Below are 26,689 nucleotides of genomic sequence, written 5' to 3'. Positions count from 1 at the left end.
AGAGCAAAGAACAAGTACAAAAAACAAGCAATCATAGTAACCTACCTCATTCAGCCTCAGAAAGCAAGTAAAGGATTTCTACATTATCAGGTATGTTTAGGAGAAAGTTACTTGCACTCACGGAGTTCATTCCTCTAAAGAAAACTATTTTTTAACAAGCTGTTAAGTAATACTTACGGTAAAAGAAAGGGACAAACTCAACAGTGAGGGAAGCTGGTTTATACTTCTGTCTGCTCCTTTCAACTGTACTAAGGAAACGCCTGCAATAAAATTAAAAAACATACACCAAATAAATTAGACATGATACCTTTGTTTATGACTTACTTATTAATTTATGACATATAATATGAAATTATAACATGACATAGTAGAAAATACTGCCATAAATCAGGAGTTATCTTTTGCCTACAGGATGAAAAAGAATAGTGAAGCAGTATTTTATCCTGAAAACATGAATCACAGCTAATCCCACATTCAGTCTGCACCTAAAAATACTTAACATTTTACAAGATGGTTTAGTTACAAAAATAAAATAAAAAAGCCAGCAATCTCTTATTTAGTCCATGCTTATTGTAACTAAGACATCTTCTATACTGACAAATTTCTTGACCGAGCAATTTTAAATGGACACAAAACAATATTATGAGTTCATTAGGCTGGAGGGAACACACAATCAAATTAAAAAGATGTAATTCTATTGATACACTTATAAACCTATTTTCAAAGATGTAACTTATCTACACTGTGAACTTCAGTAACTTCTTTTGCCCCAATTGAAGCAAGTCTCCCCACCACATTCCTTTTGGCTTCCTTGTTCCACTACTTTAGAAAAATGGCCAGTTTTTGAAAGAAGGACTTAATGCAAGCACCTTCATGGTGACCAGTTACAACCAATCACCTCTTAATATATTCTCAAATTTAATTTTCTTTTAACTTTTATATTAACAGTAAAAAAAAAATTTTGAAAATTATGTTATTCATATCCAGTTTGAGAAAGCATTACACATTTCTGTGGTGTGATTCTATTGATTCATGGTTAAAGCTCTCATAAACCACAGTATTTACAATCCTGTGCTAGTCCACACATACCCTGCAATTCGCTGCCTCCAGTTTCGATACGGATCGTAAAGACTTTCACAGAAAGCCAATGCATGTCTCACAAATTCTTCTATGGGGGTCTGATCCTCCACTTCTTTTTCTTTTGTTTTGCTTTTTAACTGAGGAGAAAAAGAAAGCCACAGTCAGAAAACTTCCAGAAGTTGAAAATTAATTTTGACCTCCCCCAAAACAGTTCTGAACCTACGAACTGCTCCCCACACAACACTATTACTGAAAGAGCAGATAACATAAAAAGGAGCAGGAGGTGTCAGATGGCAGAAATACAGACAAGAATTATTAACCACGTACCTGTTGAATGTACAATGTGGTCATGGTGATAACATGGTTAATGTATGAACACATCCCAATCTCTTCCACATTAGCCAAATTCCTGTGAAGACAACATAAAAACCACAGACTGTACACAGTGTACCATTTGAAGCTAGTTCAAACAATGTTTGTTTTAGCATTTTGTCTATATTCATACAGAAGGATACCAGCATTTCAAAAATACTCTCCAAAAGACTGCACATACTCAAATGTTTATTTCTGTCACCATTACAGAGCTCACAAGTTTTCATCTAACAGGAAGAAAGATTCAAGTAACTCTGCCACAGGCCAATTCCATCTGGAATTTGGGGTTTCAGAGGTTAAGCAGATTCCCAGGACACCCTCAATAGAAAGCTCAGAAATGTCATCTGATAAAGACAATAACGTCCACTTTACTAGCACATAGACTTTCTAAAACTTTAGGAAACATATAACCTAGAAACACTTACTCACTTTAAATTCTCTGAAGCAAAACAAACACTTAATAAATTATTTGAGAAAATAAAGCAACAACTAAGGCTCTCTCAGTTTTGAACTTACAAAGATCAGATACCAAAGTGATGATGTAGGAGAACTTTTCAGCAAGTAAAGCTGACACCAGTTTGTAACTCAGAAACATATTACCACCCATCCACTCAGCTTATATTCAATATTCCAGGATACTTAAAACACTGCCATACAGCTCTTTGTATTGTTTCAGAGGTAAGGTGAGCCAAAGTATTCAAAAATACTGCTTCAAACACTCCTCAGTAAAGGAGATTATTATTATCTCTATTATATTTTATCCCCTTCCTCTCTCTCAAAGCATTTTGCAACAGCAAACTGAAGAAACAGTGAGGAATAGATCCCTAAAAACTAAGTCAATTTATTTGTGTCAACAGAATTACACTATCAGTCAGAAGTTTCAGAAGGAAATCAGCTGCATGAGTAGTGCAATAATAAGGTTCACAAACTGTTTATGGAATTATAAGCATGTTAAGAATGTGAAACAGCTCTTCCTGTACAATTCTCTCAAGTTATTTCATAGCTAACACTTGTTAGAGTGCACCTTTTCTTGTACAAGTATTTCTTATACAGGGTACATCATACCTTGAATTCCCATAGATTTATCTTCTATAGCTACAAGGAATTTAGTGTTCAACCCCCTTCTATTCCTATTGCAAACAGTATTGCTAAGACGATTGTGTTTCTCTCCTATCTCTCTTTTATTCCCTCTGCCTTTATTTTGAAGATTGTGAGAAGTTCTATTCTACCTATTCAATTCTACCTATTGGAAGGCATCAAATCACATCGCATGTGTTATTAAAATCTATATTTATAGGCTACATCAAGATTTCTTAAACAAAACAGTAGCCTTGCTGTGGTGACAATTATAACAAATACCTGCAAAGGATGATAAAGAATTTTACAAGTAAAAGTGACAGAGTCTGCTGCTGCTCTTCCAGGCCATCTGACATTTTCTGGACACACTGTAGCAACTGGAGCCTGAGGACCTGAAGAATGTTATCAGGGAGCAGCGATATTCCTGGCGGAATGTCATCCACCCTAATGAAAAAAACCAGACACAAAATTGTTAATCATACAAATGCCAAGCTGCCAATCGATTTCCATGTACTCATGTAGTGCTCCAGTGAAGTTCTGTGGGAAAGGTCACCCAACTGACACATCACAAACACTTTCTAATGAACCACAAGGAAATGTCTGGTGACAATAAGCCACTTTGAGCTTTCTTTTCCCCCGGCAATAAACTACATTTAAAAAAAAAAAAAAATTTTAAAATTCGTTACGTTTTTAAGTGGCTTCCTAAATCCTCCTCCATGCGATGACCCGCCTTAATTGCCACAAAGAAACTGCATGATCTTCATCAGGTAAACAAATGGCCTGGGAAATCCCCAGGGACAGGCACAGAGGAATGAAGCATGAGAACAAAACGCATTTGGAAGAACACTTTCAACTTTCTACTGAAGATTAAAAGTGTCCAAATAAATGAGATGCCAACTATTACATAGTTATTGAAGCTCAATTGGTATTCATCCACAGTGAACTTCATATTGTTCTTATATAAATTTCAAAAAGTCATACAAAATTATCTTGCCTATTGTTTTCTGCAAACTAAAACATTTTTAGAAACACATCAGGGAGAAGCAAGACATGAAGAAAAGAATGGGTTTATTTGTGGTTTCATTTTTTTTCCCAGTGATCCAAAACCAAATAAGAAAGTGACCCAGGAACAACCATAAGGAAACCCATTTCAGTAACAGTATAGAAATCTATAGATCTGTAAGAACATTTTTCAGGAAGAAAACTGTTTATCCACTGTTGCACACGCTAAAAACAGTTAGCCTTTAGCAGCAGCTATTTACCCAGACAAATCATCTATGAACTGTATGCAGAAAAAGGAAGACAAGCAGGAGCCTCACAGCTTACAAAAGCCTTCAACACAGCCAAAGCCAGAGGAAAGTTACAACAAAAAAACTCAGCAAGCTCAAAACCTCACTGACACGACTGCTGTGTATGTTGCATCCATGAGAGAAAAAAAACACAAAAAAGACGTGTAGAAATGCAGTGAGTAACCCTATACATTGTGATTGCTATTATTTGAGGAAAATGGGGAACAATCCATTGTTTAGCCTCTAATGTTGAAAAGGAAGCCTTTATAGGAGGGAAAATCAGATTAGTAAAATACCTAGACTGGTGTAAATGACAGAAAGCTCCCATATCCTAGAAAACAAATGTTACCTATACTAATACATACAACCACCTACAGTTCATTCCCTAGCCTCTTCACACAATTGTGCAATTTGCTTTTCAGATCGTGGAATTCAGAATCTTGAGGGATTCAAAGAGTTGTAACACACATTTTACAGCCTAAGATCTAAACTGATAGCAACACTAAGCACAAAACTGGGAGCAACTGCTTTTTTTCCAACACAAATGCCAAAAAGGAAATTTTAATTTCTGTGATAGCAACTTCACTTCTCAAGATGCTGGCAGATCCACACTCTCTGGAACTACAAGCATGGTTTCTCATAATCTGATAATTCAGATTCTGTGTTTCAGATTCTGGTAATTCCCTCTCAGTATTAGGAAAACTGTAATTTTTGACAGCTGAAATAATATCTCCAGAAGTTAATTCCCTAAAATGGCCAACAAGTCTTTTTCAGTAAGATCATGAAATGCTTTACAAGAGAGCAAACAGCATACCCTTCATGCCTCACATCCCAAAGAATGTTTTCTTTGCAGAAGCTGCCTGTGTGTTGCACAAGCCATGAGAATTTGGGAGAGATGTGTGAGACCGGCATGAGAAATCCTGATTTGCATTACACAAAATGAATACACTAGAGTATACAAATAAATGTAAACATTTATAAGTAATCAAGCTTGTTTTCACCCCAGACCAAATTGCTACTACACCACCAAAAAAACCTTTGATTAAAAACAAAGATTTAAATTTGTTGACATGTAGTACCAATTTTTCCCCAGCAGACTTGCTGTTTAAAGTAAGTACTCCAAAAGGAAGGAAAAAATGAATATAAAAAAACATACCCTATCATTGTTATTTTACTGCTGGCATGCCATCTCAAAAATATGTCAAAGAACTTGACACATTTGGGTTCTTTTTATTGATAATTTCCTTCACTATGTTACAACATGGCTATGCAGCCATAGAAAGTATGTCAGGTGTCTGAAAGGGAACTGAATCACCTCCACATTGTACACACCTATTCCAGCTCAAACACACACTGGGAACTCTCCTCTGACAGTGGTTGGGAAAAACACTCAGGAAGAAACTACTGTAGCAAACCACGTTTTACTTTTCAACAACCATGTAATCAGCATTCCTATCATGATTTCTGCATCATTTTTATGTGGATTTGAAGTCAGCAAGTTAATAAAATATGGTTTCTGTGATACTTTGCATGAGCTTCCTTCAAGCTCCTTTGCTCAAGATCATGCAAACCAAAAGCAGAAAAAAAGTATGACAACACTCCAGAGGCCTTTGTTATTTTTAAAACTATTGAATCAAATGACAATTCCTCTTCAGCAAGGGGAAAGAAATCCTCAGACCAGCTGGTAAAGGTTTTATCCTTTTTATGGTAAACATATATGACATGGATACATGTTTTGAGGGAAATAACATACAGGTCTGCTGGTCTTTTGTCCTCAATGATCCAACCATTAGCACAGCTATATTCACTTTTTCAGCAAAGTCATTAATAACATCATCAATGGGCTATTTCATACAAAGTAGAGGCACAAAGATGGGGTAGAACTGAAGCTGTGTAAGCCTATAAGCTGTGTAACTGTATAAGCTCTACTTATACAGTCAAATCATACTGGATACACTCACACACTATATTTAGAGGTTTCCTAATTCTGTACAGCTTAGCATCTTTCACATTTCCAAAGCAGACTTCAGGAAATGATATATTCTAATTTATAGAAAAAAGTTTCTTATGAGTTAAATCTTCAAGTGACAGTGCCAATTAAAAGTCCTTCTTTCAGGAAGGAAAAAACCCAAAACCAAACCTGCAATAGAATCTCTACATTTCTTAACTAGTATTTTCTTGGATGATAAAAACCTCCACATATGTTTTAGATTGACACGAATTTCATGCCTGTCTTCCAAAAGGTTAGTGTGTCCAGCAATCTGTACAAGCCTTCTCCCTAAACAGCTTCTCATTATTTCCTGGCATCAAGGTCTTTCAGGCATTTAGCTGTAAAACATACCAAGACTTATAGAAGGAAAAAAAAAAAGAAAATATCAGTCAGTTTCTCATTCTAGCTAGCATCATACTTTAAGAGCAACAGATAGAATTAGCTGTCTAATAAGGAATCCAGTTTAAAAAATAAATAAATAAAGTGAGTCCACAGGGTCCTGTGGCCCCTGGAGTCACTGGAAATCAGTATTTGGTGGTTCCACACTGACCTACTTTTCTTTTTCATGCACCCAGTATTGGTGTTTTCACAATGGAAAGGCCTGTAATACAAATTGACAAAGCCCAAACAGATAACACTTTTCACTTTTCAATGCCTAATTATATCACAAATGCAAGTATAGCCAGAAACTGAAATTCTTTATTAATTCTCATATCTGATTGCCATAGGTTTGTTTTTTTTTTTAATGCAGACATAAAAGCACAGGAATGATCTGCCTTCATCCCTATGTTGTTTTGATGCTTTTTCTTTACATCTGTTACACAAATGAGTCTAAATCCACATGCTGCTATTCTTCCAGACTAAATCACTAATCCTGTCATTAAGCTCAGAAAAACACACATTATTTTTACACTCACTAAAGTCACCATTTACCACAATGAAGATGCTGGTACTGTTCTGCATAACTAAGCTTTATGTTGTTGAAAAAAAACCTAACATGAAAACCATGAACACATATACTAAAAAACACTTAAACTCAGAGTACATATAAATTAAAAAAAAAAACTTAAAATCAAAGTTCCAAGACATTCTTTTCTTCCAGTGTTCATATTTCAATACCAAAGAGTATGCTAAAGATTACCTGTGTCAAAGGACAAACTTTTTTCCTTAACTAAACATCGTAAGATGCATTTTTGATACTACAAAGGAATAAATTCTCAGAAAGAGCACAGAATTAACTTGAAAGTCTTGCTTATTGGTAATTGCACTATATCTTTTGCACTCATATAGGTATTATGAGGAAAATTTTAATACAAAGAGCTGGGAAGTCCAGGTTTTATCTGCTGAGATCCAGTTGCAGTATTCTTCATTTCCTTGTAACAGTTGAGGGATCACTTGCACTTCAAACAGGATCTGATCCAAAGCCCATTAAAGAATTTCCATTGATTTCAACAAGGCTTGGAATGCAGCCATCATGCAAGGGGCACCGTTCTTTGCTTTCAAACACCATTAGTTGTATCAGCCATAATACTGACACCAGTTCTCATGAAATCTGAATCCTTTAATATCTGTTTTTTTTAAAAATCCCTAGTTCATCCAAGCACCTCAAAAGCAAGAGAAAACATCCAACGCCTAAGTTTTTACTCCTCATTTTCAAAGTTAGACATGAAAACACAATCATGATAACACAGCATACAAATTTAAAATACTGAATATGAAACTCTGAAATCAGGCTCCAACAGACCCTCATGATTATAAGTGGGAGCTTTTGGCCAGCAACATGAGGGACGTCAGCAATACTCCTACCCTGAAGCCTTCGTGGATGAAAGGAGATCACTCTCAAGTCTATATCTGGTCCATATTTTCATTTTTAAATGTTTTCAACTAAGATATCCAAATCTTTTATTGAGTATTTCACTTAACCTTAAAGCAATCCCTGAAGTAAAATTACAAACTCTTTACCTATATCTTGCTTCTCTTCTGTCACTGCTGATGCAGATAGTAAACACTATTTCATATGCAACATTTAATAAATACTTATTCAAAAAAATTATGAGGAACACAAGGAATAACAATTATATCTCTATGAGCAAGAACAAGAAGCACTCATGCCAATTTCCTAATATAATGCAAATACCAGTATTTATCTAGTTTCATCATTCCCAACCCAACTTGACCTTGAAATGAATGGGAGTGCCACTTAACAACAAAAAAACTTTCTTTTGTTTAAAGGCAGCACTGCCATTGAACAAGACTGGGCTCCCAGCCAGGCGTGTTTCAGATATCAGGGAAAGATGAACAGGTCTGCAATTCTACATACCTTGTTGGCAGCTTCTCAAAGTCCACATCCAGAAACTGTTCATAGCTAGACACAAAACTATCCAACCAGAGCTTCAGATAATCTGGATCTTTCTGTAGAAAGGAAGAGAGCATTAGGCAATATTGCACTCAAGGTCATCTATCAACAACTCTGCAGTACTGCCTCAAATAAAAAGCTACTGTTTAATGCATTTCAACTGGGAGAAAGGGAGGAATAAACATTTTTTAGAACCAAAAGAAAAAACAACCAACTGTGTACTTTGAAATTTTCAGCCACATTGTGCTGATGGGACATTTTTGCTCTATTCATTAGTTTATGCATCTCCTCTTCTTGCACCAGTGTCAACCAAAGCATTTTAGCTTTTCCCCTCACGAACAATCTTAACTTATTCTCCAGAGTCATCCATACCAGCTTCACAAACTTACTAGAATGTGTTCTGGTCTTGATACCATAGGCACTAGTACACAACACTCCTTGAGGTTCATGAAACTAAGTAAGAACCCTAACAGCAATCCTAATCACAAAATAACTTTTGCTTCGATCATGGGTCAGTATGGCAAACAACAGCAGATTAGAGACAGATGGTGTTCATAAAGACAATGCAGAAACTGTGACCTGCATACTAGATAGCTATAAAACAGATAGAAAATTATATTTAAGCTTCCTAGTAGCGTACAAAGACTGTGTTTGTGACCAGCAGTCCCTCAGGGCTGGACACTGTCCCAGGAAATAGGACAGATATTAGACCACTGCAAACCACACAGGGAAGTTCTACCAAAATATGGATTTGAGGTAGTCTTACTTAGAAGTCAAGCTGCTTAATTTTCAAAAACAAGTTGCCAGCCCATAGCTAACATATTTCTCTGCCAGGACTTTTCAGTCCTGTCCATTAATACACATGCACACAGTCCCACACTCCATGCTACAAATATTTTTCAAAACAGTTTTAAAATTTTTGCCTGAAGTATTTAAGATTACAAATGATTTCTGAATCTACTCCATAATTTAAAAGATTTTGCCGGAGGTGAAAACATTTTTCATCATCCTTTTCCCTCTTCTGTACTTCCTCCCTTTCGTTTGTAGCCTTTATATTACCACAGATGTTCCCAAATAAGATGTTTCCCTGCAGAATTAAGATCAAAGAGCAAGCAGTGAGTATCTCTAACACACACACTCTTCTGCAGCAATATCAGTGTAAAAGAAAGTGTCACCAAGAAAGACTGACAGAGTCCTTGTCAGTGCAAAACAGCAACTTACAAAAGAGCCCTCCACAGGGGAAAATCACCAAACAAAACAAAGTTAAAAAAAACCACGCAAACAAAAATAATCTCAGAATACAATAAACACATAAATCCAGAACCTCAAGTGGTGCAAAGCTCTTCTCAGAGCTTCTTTCCACAGCAAGTACAGGAGCTATAAAGCATGGGAACCCCCTTTAGTAATTTTAGTAATTACAATACAGTTCAGGCTACAAAGGACACGTGTCCGTGCCTCTGATGACAATGGCCACATACACGTGCAAAAACTGAACTTATGTGACTTTTCCCCTGTTGAACAAAATGCTCCTTCCTTGGCATGACAAACTTCTCCTTGAAATCCAATAAGAAATACTAGATTGATTCTATTCATATTCCAAAATTATAATCGTTGACACAGCTCAGGCTCATTCCTAATTGCTAACAGCAAACTTGTGTAAAAAACCTGTTTTTCTTGGTCACCATGAAAGATGATGTGCAAATAACAACGTTATCTGACTTTAAATTACTTTAACAAAAGTCAAGGATGAGAAAAGGGGAAGGGCAGGGCAAAAGACGAATTTATATTAAATGCCTGTTTGCTCCTTTTTAATGATATAGCCTAAATCAGTTTCAAGCTTCTTTATCTTTGAACTACAATACCTTTGCAAAGCTATCCAGACTAGGGATAAGAGAACACTGGCAGACAAAATATGCAAGAAATTGCACTTATACAGATTTTATGTTATGAAAGAGCCAAAAGTTTTTGCCTACCTGTAGAGCACATACTGCTCAATCTACTTTGCCACTAGAACTCCTCCCAGTGCTGGTAAAAACCAAGAACTGCAGTACTGTTTGGTCATTCCCTGCAGCACACTATTCAACCCAACTCCCTTCTATCTCAATTCTCTGCCATTCAATTAATAATGTAATATTCCAAGTTATTAAAATAATCAGATTTGATATCAAAATATCAGGTAGCACTACTGGTATGTGCCAGCAGAAAATGGTTTATGCAACAGCTGACTCAGAGTCAAATCTAGAGATTTCCATCCAAGCAACAGCGCTAACTCAAAACCACTTGGAATTTTTTTTTTTTTTTAAAAGTCATGAAGACAAAAAGGTAAACAAGATCACTTAGCAACATGAGAAACACCAAGAAATAGATCACCATTTATACACCAGCTAACAGAGGCATGCCTCCTTTCCAGAAACGAACAAAAATGAAAACTTGTGAAGTAGAAGTTCACTCCAGGAAAAAGTGACAAAATATTTAGCAGATGGGCTACAATTACAATATGTAAGGGATTTTAAAAATGTTAGAAACAGAAGTTATAAACGGCTTTCAGACTTCAGATTTGGCCTGGGTTTTCTTTGCCTTTATTAGCAGCAATCATTGCAGATCCCAGGCACCAGTGTCCTGTTGAAAGCTGCAAGAAATCTACATTTTACTGAAGCAGGTTTAAGAAAGGAAACTGAAAATGGTAAATGTTACACTTGGCAAAGTACATATAAATGTCCTAAAACACAGCTCAATACATACAACCTTTCTGAAGACCTGCCTATGTCAGATGCATCTTACATTCTTCTAAACCAAAGGCATCATGGTTTAGGAGAAACAAAGGCTTCTTACAGTGGTTTAAAATTCCAAATTCATTGTAAAACCAGGCAGTAATAACAGTTATCAGCTGTTTTGTTTACACTGTGATTTTATGTACAATGCAATTATCCTAGCCAGCATCTTTATCTTGAACTGAACTTTTTCTTGAGGTCAGTTGCTCCCACTTAATCTGGAGTTTAAATTCGGTGGAATCAAAAATGAAAAAGAATGTATTTCTGTTAAGTTCTCCCCCCACTCACCTTTTCAACTATCCTCTATTTTCTCACAACAGAAGTGGTAAACCATACTAACAGCAGAACACAAATTAACCTTACTTTAACATTAATTCATTTGTGTTCTCCAGCGCAGATCAACTTTCCAAGCTGGTACACATTGCAATATGACCAATATCTGTGTCATAAAGTGTCAGAAGAGAGCATCCCATGGGATCCATGCTGCTATTGAGGGCAACAAATCACTGAACTGCAACGTCAGCTCCACCTGGTTCATTATAAATTGTGAGCTACTACATTACATCTGTGGTCCTCCTAAGGAAGCAGCAGAACACCAGAATAAAGCATTATAAATACTCAGAAGCCTTGCTACCAGAGGAGCAGCAAAAACCATGGGATGTATTTCCCCTCTTTGAAAATTATCCTTTTGTAATCACTGTGCAGACAGGTAGCTGGAGGCTGTACGTCAGAAAACAGCTCCAATTTGTTTTTGTGGTGCTGGTTGAAGATGCACTTTTAAAGCACAGTTTACAAAGCAACGTATGCTTTGATAATACACCACAAGGCTGAACTGTGATAAACCAGTGTGAGGATTGTTATTCTTCTCCAGCCCCACCACACACACTCTGCAGACGTCCTATGAGATCAGCAAGAAATCAAGAAAGACATTTTTGATTTGTACAGCAGCAGTAAAAGCAGGAAGAAGCTTGTAAGTGGTAATAAAATGTCTTTCACCAGTTACAACTTTCAATTACTACAAGATAAGAAATGCTATTTTCTGAAAACTTAAAGCCTTATAAGTTACAAGCCTAACTAAAGTTTCCATTTATTAATCTGAAACTTGCCTAGCTTTTGTGCAGGACAAATTTATATAACTTACTTGAATAATAATTCACATATAGAAACTGCATGCCTTAAAACTTCTGGAAGATAATTTCCCCACAGCTTGAACTCCAAGAAGGGAAAATCCAATTTAAGTCAGCCATTCTCTTCAAAGTGATAAACTGAAACAATCAGAGTTTTAATAAGGCTATCTTAAAGGTGTAATTGTAAGAAAAGTGAAAATCTATTAAAAAACCCTGAAAAACAAAATAAAGAGCCCAGGAGTATAAAAGTTCTTTTGTTGATAGCCACAGGTTTTCAGAGGCTAAGCTTAGGCTTCTGAGCCTGTGAAACTGCTGTAACAAGTGCTATGGCAGTCGCTTGCCTGCACTCATGAAAAAATCCTTTGTGCCTATTAAATCAAATGTAGCTCAGAGCACCTGAAAGTGAAAATACTTCCTTGTTCCTTCCCTTCCCTAAATACCTGTGGTTTTCATTAAAAAAACAAACAAATAACCCAACCCAGCACAATAACACACCACCCTTCAGGCCTCCATTTCCCTGAAAGAGTTGCTACAGCTCTTTACACTTAAAAAAAAAAAACACTGCCAGGTCTGAGCAGCAGAGTGTTCCTAACAGGTACTGAAAACAACCAAAAAAACCACCCAAAACCATAACACACTAAAAATACTGTTTCCCATTAAACAGACAGAGGAGGCTTAGGTTTTTGGTTTATTTCTTTCCCAACAGTTAGTACAATGCTAGAAAGAAAAAAAAAACCCATTTGCTAGATAAACCCACTGTACTGGTCCCCAGTATGCAATACTGTGACTGAACACTACCAAGCAATCATCAAGATTCCCATGGAGTGTTAACACCTGCAATATGGATGTATAAAGTCTAGCATGGCTGTTCTTAGACAAGCTCCCAATTCACCACCTTCAGCACTGCATCATGCTGAGGCAAAGCCGATAGCCAGTGAGGATCTGCCCTTCAGACAGACACGACCTTCTCTAAGAAAATTAAGTGAATAGAAACTACAGCCAAAATTTACACTAGCTTGGGACAGATTCTTTCTAGCCTTTGATACACTAAATTGTCTGGAAATTACAAGAACCTCTTCTAGTCCCTATGAAAACTGATTAAATGAATGACGAAAATGTTCTAATACACTCTCATTTTTCAGTCTGCCTATGCAAGAAGGTCACAAGAAATGTTTGAACCAATATAACATTTTTCTAGATCCATTAAGAAGCCAGTTAGTAGTAGTCTTACAGCTAGCTCTCAGTTAAATGAAAACATTTTACATGAAACTGGCACTGAAGTCCTCCCTACTGAAAGTCATCAGCCCTGTGCCAGTGGAATATAGGCACATTTACCCAAGGTTTCAAACCGACACTATTTATGTATTTATATAAAGGGTTTCTTTTTGATTTAGTAGTAACTTCCATCTCTACTAAGGCTTCAGGAAAAAAATTGGAAGGGCAAAGCTCAGTAGAATTTTATAGATATGTTTAGGAAGTATTAGTTGCTAAAAACAAAAGCTGGATCCACCTGAGGCTCTTTGCAGTGTCACATTCCATGCTCTAAAGGCAAAAATTGCCTGCAGGGCAGTTCAGAGTCCAACTATCAGACAAGCCTGACTTGTTTGACAAGCCAGTTGTTTGAAGTCATTAAATTTAACATGCAGCCATCAGTCAGCCGAGTCTGACTCCTGTGCTAGCTCTCAGTCAACCTTCAAAGTGGATTGTGCTTAGAAGCACAACCATAAAATCTAACTGGCACTGGCATTATCATAACTAATCCCCCATCCCCAAGCATTTTATTTAAAATAAGAACAATCCTTTGGTGTCAAGGTTGAATCAGACTTACAAAATGTAACATTAGGAAACTAAACATGAAACACTGCCTTTAGATCACTGGTGAGTTTACTCATCTTTAAATTAATTTAAGTAGTCTGCATAATGCAGAATTTCAGAACATTTCTCAACAGTGTTTGAAATAAACTATTCATTTGGGAACTAGAAGATTTGTGTTAAGGGAGATCTTCCCTCTCCATGTTTTCAGATATAAAAGGCTGCATTTCCAGAATGAGAACTCCTAGCAGCCTTTACTCTGAAATATGACACAGTGCTCATGCTTTTTGTGAACCTTTCATATAAAATGCCAAAATAAAATATGAAAAGCTTTGTTATAGCAGCAACGTGGCAGTTAGAATTAGTAAAAGACTTCATGATAAACCATTCTAAACTCGTCTAACTGCCTTGATAAATTCAATCAATCAATTCTAATTGATTGGGGAATCACCTTTGGGCACAGCTTTCCATTATAATCAAAACACTGATTTTTTTGAATCAGTGGATCCAAAAGAAAAGCTCCTGGCAAGTAACAATAAATCTCCATTTTCAACATCCACACAAGCATTCTGTTCCATTTCCAGAATTAAAAGCAAAAAGGGATGGAGTGGTGATGATTTGTTTTATAAATGGAAGTTGCAGTGAATCATGATGGAAACAACTATTTTTGGGACAAGTTAAAAATTCTCCTTAGCATAGGGATCTATACCAAAATAAGCCTATAGCTGTCAATCATGATAAAATTTAGCTCATGAACTTTAAAGTCAAGTTTAATATTTTTTTTCTCTTTTCAAAACAAACAAAAAAATATTTTAATCTTCTAGTATTGCCTTAAATTAAAGATAATCCAAACACATCTATTCATTTTCCTTTTTACTTCAGATCGCCAACAAAACTGGAAAATCAAAATGAAAGAATTTTCTTACTAAAATAGAAATAAAGCCTCTACTTTTCTTTCTCTTGCCTTTTTTATCATTGCTGTTGTTTTTGAATGATGATACAATTACAGCCTTGTAGCTTAAAACTGGCATGCTACTGATACCACCCATGGGATGAATCTAATTAATGGGAACTCAGATTTTAATGTCTTCACATTTGACAGAAAGTACCCTTAGGCAAGCCCCATATACAAGTTGGTATACTCTGTTTCAGCCTTCTGGAGTCCACTGCATGGAGCACTTATCAGGAATTTACCATACTGTAATAAATTACATTCTATTAACATTCAATTTTCCCATCAAAGCTGGCACAGTGAGCCAACTGGAAGTTGTGTTTTAAGAGGAAGCATCCAAAATAATTCAAAGGCAACTAAAATAACATGATGTCAAAAGTCTGCAGTGTCAAGATTAGCCTAAATTTGATGAAAATTCAAACTATACCTTAGGAAAGCTTCAGATTTTAACTCTTAATTGCTTTAAAATCCCAAATTATGCCATTATTTTACATGAGAAAAAGGCTAAATTTTAGCAGCAACACACACAAAGTCAGCTTTTGCCCCACTGAGTTTCTAACTTTCAGTGTAGTGCAAGAGACAGTACAAGTTTATCATAGACAGAAAGGAAGCAGGATGGTGCTACAACAGTAAAACATCAGCCTATTTCACCGTATCAACAGCTAAACATTGCCTAGACATGTCTTTCAGTAGATAAAGGCTGAGAACTCGAGTACAGTTTAGCAAAATAAGTCTGTATTTGTTTCAAAGTGTCATGTGATTACACCAAATTAAACTAAAAGTTCTGTATCTTTAGCTATGGATTTAACTATTTGGTTTTGCCTCCTCAGTCTTACCTGGCCTTATTTAATGTACTGAAGATATAATTAATGAATACACTGAAGGTGTATCATTAAAAAACCCAAAATCCACTTTTCAAAAGCACACTTTAAAAAAACCCTCAAAAACTATGGCATAGCAGAATATGGGTTACTTGTCCAAATGCTGTTTGGCATCCATTGCACTTCTGCTGGTTCAGTTGTTAAATGATGAGCACAATTAACTAGAGACAGATTCCTGTAAATAACACATTTGTTTTCTATACCCTGCTTTACTCCCAAGAACTTTACCCACCCACTATATATTTAATATCATTTATTCCCATTGCTTAAAGGCAAATATAAACCTCAATCATAAATTAGATTATCAAAACTGCTTTAAATATCAGAGAATGCATCAACAAACACAAACATCTTACCAGCACAGAAAACTCACAGCTAATGTTTAGATTTGCAGACACTTGGAGAAGCCTGAGATACCAAACTTAAGACAGGATTTATGATGAGAATAATCAAATACAGTTTTCATTTCTTGGTGCTCCCTGTTGTATCTCACATTGTCCTCCACTGCAGCCTCCCATGTAGTCAAAGATAAACTGGAAAAGTTAGACTTGAAAAATTTGGTGTTTTTTTAAAGAAAAAAGGCACTTATCTGTACTGTTGAGATGTGCATGTTTTGATGTTTGTTTCCCTATTCACATATAATTCTTTCAGCAAGAAAAGCTCAGTAATTAGAGCAGCTCTTCTCAGTTCTACAGCAGCTGTTTAACCTTTCTGAAGGCTGTAAATATTTTAACAGTATCTATTGACAACATTTGGATTCAGGTCTTAAGCTCCAATGCTGTTCAATGGGCAGCTAGCAAGCCTTTCTCTCATTTCTCTAATCAGCACAAACATACTGCATATTTGAGTTGTTTTGGCAATACTCTTATCAGGACACACGTTATCCCCAGATCTGCCCAGCTTACCAAGTTCAAAGAGCCGTAACTCAGACACACACAATGATCCAGGGTTTGTTACATTCACTCTATATTAGAGCACCAACAACCTGAAGCCTGCGTTTGTAGTTTGTGATATATCATTACATTTAAGAGACACTCAGTTCTTTCATGTCAATAAAAGCTTGATCTGAATTATATTTGTTGGCCTGTTCAGAACTGGATGTTTCTCACTGACTCTGTAAAGTGCTGATCCACAAACCCATAGACATGTGAGAATTCTAACCTCATGCTAGACACCACTAAAGCCCTGAATCTTATATCAAAGAAATGGACAAACCTCAGACTCTACTGTATCCAGCAGTAGCAGCTACATACATGTACTGCCAAATATATTACAGAAGAAGCAACAATAATTTCTTCACAGCTTGTAAAATGTTACCTTTTTTTTACAAATTTGCCTGTTTAGATTTATCTGCTGCCTCACTGCAACATAAAGTCTGCATTCTCTGTGTCAGTCTCTGAACAACTACGAGCACAAGGTCACCCTGGCCCATAATTAAGGAAGGAAACAGCCACTCAAGAGACTGATGTCTCATATACTCATGTCAGTTATTTATATGAAAAGTTCTATATTTGTAAGTATCAGAATTATGTTCTTGGACTAGGAGACATCTCTTTAAATAGCAGTTAATTCAGAACTGAAGACCAACTGTTGTTATCTATACCCATTCTTAGTTCAGCTTGAATAGAGACAAAGATATTTTTACCACAACATGGCCACAAGTGACTTGTGACATGATCTTCTACAAGTAACACTCCCTAGGAATGCAGAGATTTACTTAAAACAGTCTACAGAAAAGATATCTTACACAGCAATTCCTTCTAAGACTTCACTCACTAGTTTCAGCAGAGGTATAAATTTACACAACAGTGAATTATAAAAACTACTTTTACTGAGCATTTGGTTTGCTCAAACATTCATCTAACTGTAAACTGAATACTTCTTTATCAAATCTAACAATGGCAACATGTAGCAGTGTGATCTGCATGACTGACAAGTCAGCAACTGCACAAGAAAGAAGACAAGGGCAAGCCAAGTCAGGATGAGATCACATTTGGGATGCAAAGGTCAGTTTTTCACATGGGGCTTACAATTCAACGTCAAAGATTTTTATATTCTTATTGAATTACATGCTTCTCACCACAACAAAGCATAATTTTGGCTAAACCCACATTTCTTTGGGAAACAATATTACAATATTACATGAGAATACATTGATAATATACAGATATCCCTTTCTGTGCCAGAGAGAAAACCACAACATCTTTATCCCAATACAATTAGATTTTGTAAAAACAAATGAGCACAAGGTAAGAAAGCACATTTGAGATAACAGCTTATGCACAGGTCTGCTACTCTTAACACAGCAAGGGAGGTGGAGTGTCTCAGCTCTCTGCATTAATAAAGACCAGATCATTATGATCAGCTAACACACAGTCCCGACTGTATCAATGACACTAACGTTGAATGTTCCCTCTAAAATGGGAAGCACAGGCTCCAAACTGCGTGAAGAACATTCACAGCTTTCTCTTCAAATCATTGTGTCCTCTCACAGGAAAAGGCAGTGTTTAAATAAAATCAAGGTTATATTGAAGACAAGAGTGTGAGAAGCAGCTCAGAACCATTGTAGTATCATGAAAACTGAAAATTTTCTGATGTGCATATGGCAGTTAAGCACTTGCATTAATGCCTTTGAAACCCCTTATGAAGGCAACTAGGACTCCTTTTATTTTCATAGACTAGAAAAATCTCTATATAAAAGACTATCTGAACACTTTCTGAAAAAAATCTAAAATATCAGAAATCCTAGCATGCTTTATGTCTAAGAGTCTGAAATACCTACCAGAACAACTGGAGATGAACTACATATAGTCAAAATCTTACAGATAAGGCAAAGGTTGAATCTCTAATTTGAATCTGCGACAAAAGTTACTTCAGAGGATTATGAAACAGAAACAAATTTTCTATACTGATATATAATTAATATCTAATAAAAGGTTAATCAGCCAATATTACAATAGCAATATTACCATAGTAATATTGCAGCCATGACAGTCTACCGTTACAAGAGAAAACTGATAGATCACCTCAGCCACATACACCCAAAGAAGTCACAAACACACACAAAAACATGTCCTTCTACCTAATAGAGCTCTTCTCCTGCTGTACACCTACATTAGTAAAGCATTTTCAGATATCTGCTCTATATGCACCTACACAAGAAGTGTTCCATGCTCCTCTGTAGGTTATTGAAGGTTTTGAACTGGCAATCTAATGGAAAAAAAATCTGTCATCTATTCTACACAATTCAATTATCTTATAACACTCACATTCCAACATTTGCATGAGAAGACAGCACTTTACATCCATATCAATATTTGAGTAAAGGCATTGTACATTAACAGTTCACTGAACAGAAAAAAATCCCCCAACCACTAAAACCACTTGAAACTGAAAAACATTCTTAACAAGGCACTCTTTGCAGAGTCAATCAATCAACAAACTGAAAAAAAGAAAGCAAAAAACCCAAAAAACAATAAAAGACTCCAGACAAACTTAGACTGTGAATAATACAACATGGTAACAACCCAGTGACTCTAAATTTTACTAAATCTAATGAAGTTTTAAACTGCTTCCATACAACATCAGAAGCACTGTAATTCAAATGTGGCTACTACTTTCATCTGTAACAGCAGACTATAATCTGCAGCTTTTAGAGAAACAGAAGAAGAAAAAGAAATCCAAAACCAAATCCCTGCCTTAGATTAGAAACTGCCAGATGAAAAACAACTGAGTATCAACTAAAACCAAACTCTTGCAGACACTCAAACATCATCTTAAAAAAAATTGAAACAGAAAAATTAAACCACCTCATACATGGTGTGTTCCAAAGACTGCTCCTACAGAGGCCCTGATTAATGTTGCTGTCTGCTCAAATCTCCAATTCCTCAAGTGCTCAAGAGGCAACGAAAATGGAGAAAGGACTTCCTAACGTTACTTTGCACAAAACTAAGTGTTGCAACTGACACCTGATGCTGCCAGAGATGTCAAGAGATCAGAAAGAACAAGAGTCATGACCCAGGATAGGTGGTAAGATTGTAACTCAGCATTATGTAGCACTTGAAAGCTGTGAAAAGCCTTGCTGCTTTAGCATCGGGTGGTGTATTTAAAAGATTATCATGAAGGACCCGATTATCAAAAGACAAGACTATTAGCAACAATCTGAAGTATCACAAAGGAGTAGCTTGGATTTCTCTGCTTCTGTAGCTAACAAGGTGCCAAAGCTAAAGCCAAATATTTGGGATTTGTGGCACAATAAATTCCTTCTTTACTAAACCGTAACTCTCCAGCCGTTTTTCTAGTTGGAAGAAATTGCCTAGCTTTCTTTCCCAGGATGTCATTCTGGGACCAAGTCATTGCAGTGCAACATACTACACTTCACTGGGCAGTCCCAGGTATAAACAACTTTTCTCTAAACCACTATATCCTGTCACTGGTAATTACTGCTACACCTTGCCATTCTGTGCAATGCTCTGAGCAAAGCACAAGATGTTTCCAAGTGGACTGAACAAACTAATTTACATAAAGGCTTCCCACATTTCACATCCCAAGATGGAGATATAGCTTCTTGCTCTTAACTTCACCAAGCTTAATCCAAGACTCTAATTCTGGCTACCTGCCTCAAGCAGAATAAGGTATCATATTAACCTGAACCAGTTGAGAGATAAGGAAAAAAATTGTTTTGTGCCTAACACTTCTTGAAAAAGTGAAGACTCCCTTTTTCTAAATCACTCCGGTTGCCCTCATACTTTGAAGACATTATTTTATTTTTTAAATATATGTCTTGTTACTTAGGAACAAGCCCTTATCAACAAACAAATGCATTTAATCATGCCCTTAATATATGGGTCTGAAAGAAAAAAAGGCCAAAAAAAGTCATAGATAGCTAATGAGGAGACCGAATAAATGAAAATATTTTTTTATTTTTTTTTAAATAGCCCATCCTCTACCACCTGAAATCTGAGTAGACTATGGACACATCATTCCCATAAAGAAACTGAACATCCCCTAAGTGATCTAAACTACACATTTTTAATATCATTCCTTCATGCAAACTTCCTGCTATGTGAACAACACGGAGGGGGATACCACACAATCTGAATGAAAGGTTCCAGCGAGAGGGGGAGTAGGTCCAAGACAGACAAAAGAATATTTTAAACAAGGGAAGAAAGAGCCAAAAAACAGCCAAGCAAAGAAATTCAGAACTTGGCTCATATCTTAGTGTCTCCCAAAGCTGAGTCAAGTCTGGATTCTTTGAGTGTATTCCAAATGCATTTGTTCCTCTCACATCGATGAACTCACAGGCAAAACATCCATCTTCTCCAGTGCTACTCCACTTCCTACTGCCATTATCACTGGTTTAAAAGGCAAAGGCTCAACCCAGCAGATCACCCACACGGGGAACAGTAAGAACTAATACCACGCAGTTACGCTTGCACTAGTTCTAACAACATGTAGAGGACTAAGGCTGCACAAAAATTAGGAAACGATACAATTAAAACAAGTACTTTGTACATACTTAAGACCTCACATTCTATGCTCTTGAGATGAGCATTCTCTAGAAATGAGGTGGGAAGAACAAGGGGAGGACTGTTCTACCCTTAACATCCTACTGGATTGGAGACTTAAAGAAACTGAAATACAAACGAAGCATGAGACTGCAAAAAGGCAAAGCAAAACCAGAGAATAAGGCCATCAGAAACTACCCTTGCCACAGAGCTCCTGCATGACAGTAGATCAGTCCTTTCCTCCACCTCTACAGTTATTTTTTATATTCTACTCATTTTACCTATTCAGATACTCTGCAATCCAATTTCTCTACATACTCAGCTCACCTGGCAGCAATTAGGACATGTTCTTTAAACACATTAATTGCTTTACACTATAAAATGTGAATGAAGGCAGGACAGCATTTTTGTATTATTTCTGCCAGGTGAAGGAAATTCATTACTAATGAAGTATGTAGATGTTATGGCAATAGCCAGCAAAGGCAGACTCTGGAGTAACTTAATAAATCTGCTCTTTAGGAAGGGTTTTGCTAATAAAGATAAATAAAACTGAAGCTGTTCAGAAATCAGTAAGTACAAAGCTAAATACTAGGCAGCACTGAATTAAATCAATACAGTACAGTTTAATGTGCTACAAAACAAAGAATTATATAAACGTATGCACTCACATAGTTAAAATATATGGCCACGATAACTGCTTAAACTGACCCACGAACACTGCAATTCTCATCTCAAACATAAAAAAGACCAATCTGAAGAGCAAACCATGGGATGAGGCTGTAAATAGTCTAAGAAGTGCAATTACACCCTTACCGAAGCTAATCATGTCTATGCAATTTCCAAGAAAAAAGATACTACAATCGTAATACCTGACTACCAAACAAGAGAGGATAAAAGCAAACACACACAAATATTTACCTTATTGCAGTAAAGCATCCAAAGCTCATACAGCCTCTCTCGGGATGCCATTCCTCCCCTTCCTCTTCCCGTCGATCCCAGCTACTCTTCTCTTTAAGATCCTACCATGCTCAGTTCCCAGGTGCTCTTTCCACAGTTTTGTTTTATTATTAGTTATATCATAACCCGAGAAGAAGCCAACTAACAGGGTCTCAGTCTCTCCTTTTCGAGTAAACAACGAAGTCCAACACAAGCAACTGCAGACAAGTGTCAAGCATGTCAGTTCTTCGCCAGCGCCTCTTCGGATTTAATCTCTGAAAGTGAAAACATATCCTTCAGGCCTTTGGTGGAGGGAGGAAGAAACGAATCCGCACTCAAAGCCCACACACAACCCGGGGAATCGGGCGGCGGCAGGTCGCACCGCTTTGCTCTCTGACACTATTCCCCAGTGACGGAGAGGTCTGGCGTTCAGCTTTCGTGGCGCTTTCTCGCTTTCGCAGGGGACGAAGCCGCAGGGCTGCCGAGCGGGGCCGCCGGAGCCCCGGGTACCGCCGCTGCCGGCCCGGCAGTGACAGCCGCTGCCACCGCCCTTCTGCCCCGGACCCCGGGCTCCGCGGCCGCCCCGGACCCCGGCGGGCCCCGCAGGCCAGCGGCTGCCGGGCAGAGCCGCGGGGCGCGGGAGGAACCCCACGCTGCGCCGCCGCCCGCTCCCGGCCGGGACCGGCCGCCCCCCGCCGCCACCTACCGCGCCGCGGCCTCCCCGGCTCCCGCCGCGCTACCGCGGCCTCTCCCGCAGCCTACCCGGGCCGCGGCGAGTGGCGGCCGGGCAGGAGGGGCCGAGCCTCGCCACATCGCCCGCCCCGCCCGCGCTCCCGCACACGCCCCGGGCCGCCGCCGAGGGGCGGGGAAGCCGCGGGCGCCATGTTGGCTGCGGGCAGGAGCAGGGGCGGGGGCAGGGCCCGCCCGGGGCGGGCGCGGCGGGGGCAGAGCCCCGGCGGCACAGCCGATCCGCAGCCTCAGGCGCCCCGCCCGCAGAGCCGGGGAGCCCGGTCCGGCCCGCGGCCCTCGGTCGCACCAGAAGCGTGCCCGTAAACAATCAGCATCACCATTCTGAGCACCTCAGAAAACTTCCGCACTGCTTTGCTTCGTAAGTAGTAAAGGTTACCAAGCACATGCACGTGTTTTACGTATGCTCCAGAGAGGCCTGCCAGCATAGCCTGCAGAGCACGGATATATCCATACATCCAACCTGCTGCCACTGTAGGGCAGCTCCCTTCCTTGTATGCAGAGCTTACATAGGACTAAGGAACCAAAGTTAGATTTCGTCAAAAAGTTAGATTTCTGAAGGAGAAATGCAAAAAGACATCCCTCAGCTTGCGGGTGGCCCTGCCCGAGCACAGCAGCCTGTGCTGATGCAGCCCAGGCACCACACTCCAGTGAAGGACTCCCCTCCTGCTCCTGCAACAACAGCATCTTTGCATGACTCACAGGGCACTCCCCGGGGAATGGGCTTCCCTCTGTGTCCTGCTCCCTTGGAAAGTGAGGCTGGAAATTAATGCTGTGTCAGACTCCAAAGTAGGCAGGAGGCAGTTTAAGGAGACATGGGGCATCTCTCTAGTTTGCTGCGAGAATCACAGTCCTGGTCCTTCTGCCACTGAGTCATCTACTCTCTTGGGTTCGGAGAGCTTCATGCAATAAAGCATTGTCATGACTTTCAGGGGATTTTCACCCCTTTGCAATGATTTTATACAAGGTTTGGAAATCCTCTGCAAAGGAATTGACTGTGCAATATCATTGTAGTGTCTGCTACATAATTTTTTTTCTAGGGATGGATAAGTATCACCAAGAGCCCAAAGACAGATTGAGATATGTTTCTGCAACAGGCCTTTGCATATTTGTCTTGTTTTTAGAACATCAGTGAAGTTTCCCTGGTGAAATTTAAGAGCTAATCTCTGCTCAGTTGTTTCATGTGGATCACCACTGTGGGAGTGGTAGAAGTATCTTTTACTGCAATATCTAAACATAGTATCTAGCGCGGATGGAGGGACACTGACAAAAATGAGACTGTAAAATTATTTTTAGTTGTGTGGTACATGTGCTATGCTACTTGATGCTAGCCGCAATATTCTGCTGCCTTGAGGATGCTTTCCATCAAGAAAAAAATAAGAGCTTAGAGTCTATCTCTGTCCCCAGGGCAGGATCTGCTGTGCTTAAACCACCCTGAACCCCCTTCAGTGCAATGTGTCTTGGATAAAAAGAGAGCCTGCCTCCTCCCTGAGAGACTTTCCTCAGGGTTTGAGTTACTGCTGGGAGCTCCTTCCTAACAGCCAACTTGCATCACCTTGCTAGCAAATGCAAACCACTATTATTTGGCCCTTCCACAGTAATTCAATAAGAGGAAGCTCTTTATGGCAGATCTTTTGAGTTCCAAACTCTTATTATATTTTTGGTAGCCTTTTCTAGACTAAACAACAGCTTATTTTAAATTTCTCTTACAACTTACTCCCTTTGAAGAAATCAGGGCCTAGCAAAACCATTGAAAAAATCCCAATCAGTTATTCAGTTATTGCTCTGCTTTTTTGCATTACTGATTCCTGTAAGAGCAGCTGCTCCTACACACACCAGTCCTGCAACAGCCTTCAATGAAGCAATAAAAAACCATCCTCTGATAGAAATTGGAGACTCCTCCCTGGCTAAGTGCTGCCGCCCCCATAATTCGGATGCTCCCAGACTATAAAGCAGCCATTTTCCACTCTGCTGGAGTTGTAGCAATGTAGTTATTTTAGTGGGCCTAGGCAATCAGTGCTGCTTGTGTAGGCAGTTCTTGCCTTATATAGGTGCTCTAGATGGAAAGTAAAGCATTTGTAGTTTGCAACAGAACAGTCTGTTCCTATGTCATTCAGGGTAAGTGGTCTCCTGGTCTGACCTAGAGGTTTTCCTAAGCCAGGGTTATTGTAAGGTTATTGAGGTGGCTTTGGGGTGTCTGCATCACTGGATGTATAGGTTTAGTCTCTCCCTGTACAGACAGACATTTAGTATTTGCTATGAGTTTTTTCTTACATAGATATATGGGCAAAAATGGGAGAGGTCAGTGGAAAAAGGTGGGTTACAGGGTTGTCTCTGCAGGTGGAGTAAAACTGTAGGTGAATTTATATTTCAGTGTACTTACCTACATGAAGACTCAGCAAAGGATATGGAAATCAAAGAACAGAGGAAAGTGTAAAGAGAAGCCTTGCCAGCTATGGATGGATACTTTAAAATGTGAGTGTTTATGGATTGTTTCAGCTGTGAGATAATTGTTAGACTTTTCATTGCCTGCTCTTCCATAATTAGGTATTAATTGTTTCATGGACCTTAAACAGTCAGGTAGGCAGTGTTCATTAGTATTTTATTGTCCCTTAGCTGCTGTCTTGTGGTAACTGTTTACAGCAGTGGTTATTTCTCATACTTTGTTTATTACTTGTGGGTTTTAATGTCGCTCATCAGGAGCTGTAAATTAGTAACTGAGTCATTTTACTGTGGAATGAATTTGTTTGTCAGCAAGTCCAGGTAATAAAATGGGTACAAAGAAGGGTGTGGATAAGGAGAAGGCATTAATTTTGTGTTAAGGGAAGATTTAACAAAGAAATGGACTACACTGGATTGTAACTTTGAGTCCAGGAATCTCTGAAGTGGCAGGAAAAGCCACACACCTTATAGTACTGCTTTTGTAGAATTATGCTTATTTTCTGTGGATGCAAATGAATCAGGCAAAAATCTTTATTTGACTTTTAGATATTCTCAGACCTGTTGTTTGGCCTAAAGGCTTCTGCTGAAAACAAGCTCCAGACCAACAGAAATCATGCTGAGATAAATGTATGGCAAAGCTTTTAGCTGAGCTTTTTCTTGATGTTTTAAAGCTAATGCTTTGTTTACCAGTAATAAAGATCTGAAATAGAAATGGACTTAGAAATTAGCTTAGAAATTAACCTGTCCCTCAATTCCTCTACCTTTTTTTTTTACATACAGGCTCTTGCACAGAAGCAAGGAGTAAGCTTTACAGTGTAAGTAAACAAATGGTCTTGTGGCTGCATGTAAAATTTGTTATCAAAATACCTTTTGCTGAATGTAAAGAAATAAAACTTTTTGGATGCTAGTTCATGGACATTCAAGCAAAAATAACTTGAGATTGGATTTGGTATGGCTATTGGAAAGAGGCAAGCTGGTCCTTGTAAGATTGCAAGGTCTCTGTGTAACATTTTGCTGAGGGTGATTTGAATTTCTCTGGCTATGATGGCCAGATGAGTTTGCAATTATTCTGTTAGGTAAATCAGCAAACCTAAAGTTTCATTTTCCTTCTGTAACTATATTCACTTTGTACCTCAGGTAATTCAGAGCTTGTTAGTTGTTCGTAAAATTCAAAAATGGGAAGGAATTTGTTTGCCTCCTGACATATAAACTGGTATCTAGGGATTTTAGTTACTTTCTTTCAAAGTGTTGGAGACTGGCCGCAGCTAAAGCTGGGAGGTGATGGTCTGGCTAATAGCATTAAGTCCCCCTGCCTGCCCAGCTTTCAGATATGCAGGGTTAAGCCACTCA

At 38.3% G+C, this 26,689-nt stretch overlaps 2 protein-coding genes across 5 annotated transcripts in view; one reads left to right on the top strand and one right to left on the bottom strand.

Annotated features, from left to right (window-relative positions):
• Nucleotides 1-22,959, bottom strand: part of NBEAL1 (neurobeachin like 1) — a 77,569-nt gene extending 54,610 nt beyond the window's left edge. Inside the window, exons 1-7 of one of the 3 annotated variants that reach the window (XM_058840406.1) lie at nucleotides 22,857-22,959; nucleotides 22,133-22,425; nucleotides 8,129-8,220; nucleotides 2,812-2,973; nucleotides 1,408-1,489; nucleotides 1,090-1,217; nucleotides 178-260 (exon numbers count right to left, since the gene is read on the bottom strand). In XM_058840406.1, the coding sequence (XP_058696389.1) occupies nucleotides 178-260; nucleotides 1,090-1,217; nucleotides 1,408-1,489; nucleotides 2,812-2,973; nucleotides 8,129-8,220; nucleotides 22,133-22,183 (598 nt within the window). In that variant the 5' untranslated portion in view covers nucleotides 22,184-22,425; nucleotides 22,857-22,959. The other 2 variants (XM_058840407.1, XM_058840408.1) reach the window with 2 other exon arrangements.
• Nucleotides 22,960-23,079: 120 nt separating this feature from the next.
• LOC131579524 (shugoshin 2-like) overlaps nucleotides 23,080-26,689 on the top strand; it is a 33,197-nt gene continuing 29,587 nt past the window's right edge. For both annotated transcript variants that reach the window (XM_058839600.1, XM_058839599.1), the window contains exons 1-3: nucleotides 23,080-23,258; nucleotides 25,272-25,372; nucleotides 26,120-26,154. The gene's annotated coding sequence lies outside the window, so the exon portion shown is untranslated. The remainder of the gene's footprint in view (nucleotides 23,259-25,271; nucleotides 25,373-26,119; nucleotides 26,155-26,689) is intronic.

Source organism: Poecile atricapillus, chromosome 5, assembly GCF_030490865.1.
Source record: "Poecile atricapillus isolate bPoeAtr1 chromosome 5, bPoeAtr1.hap1, whole genome shotgun sequence".
NCBI lineage: Eukaryota > Metazoa > Chordata > Aves > Passeriformes > Paridae > Poecile > Poecile atricapillus.
This window is presented reverse-complemented; position numbering and strand designations above follow the sequence as displayed.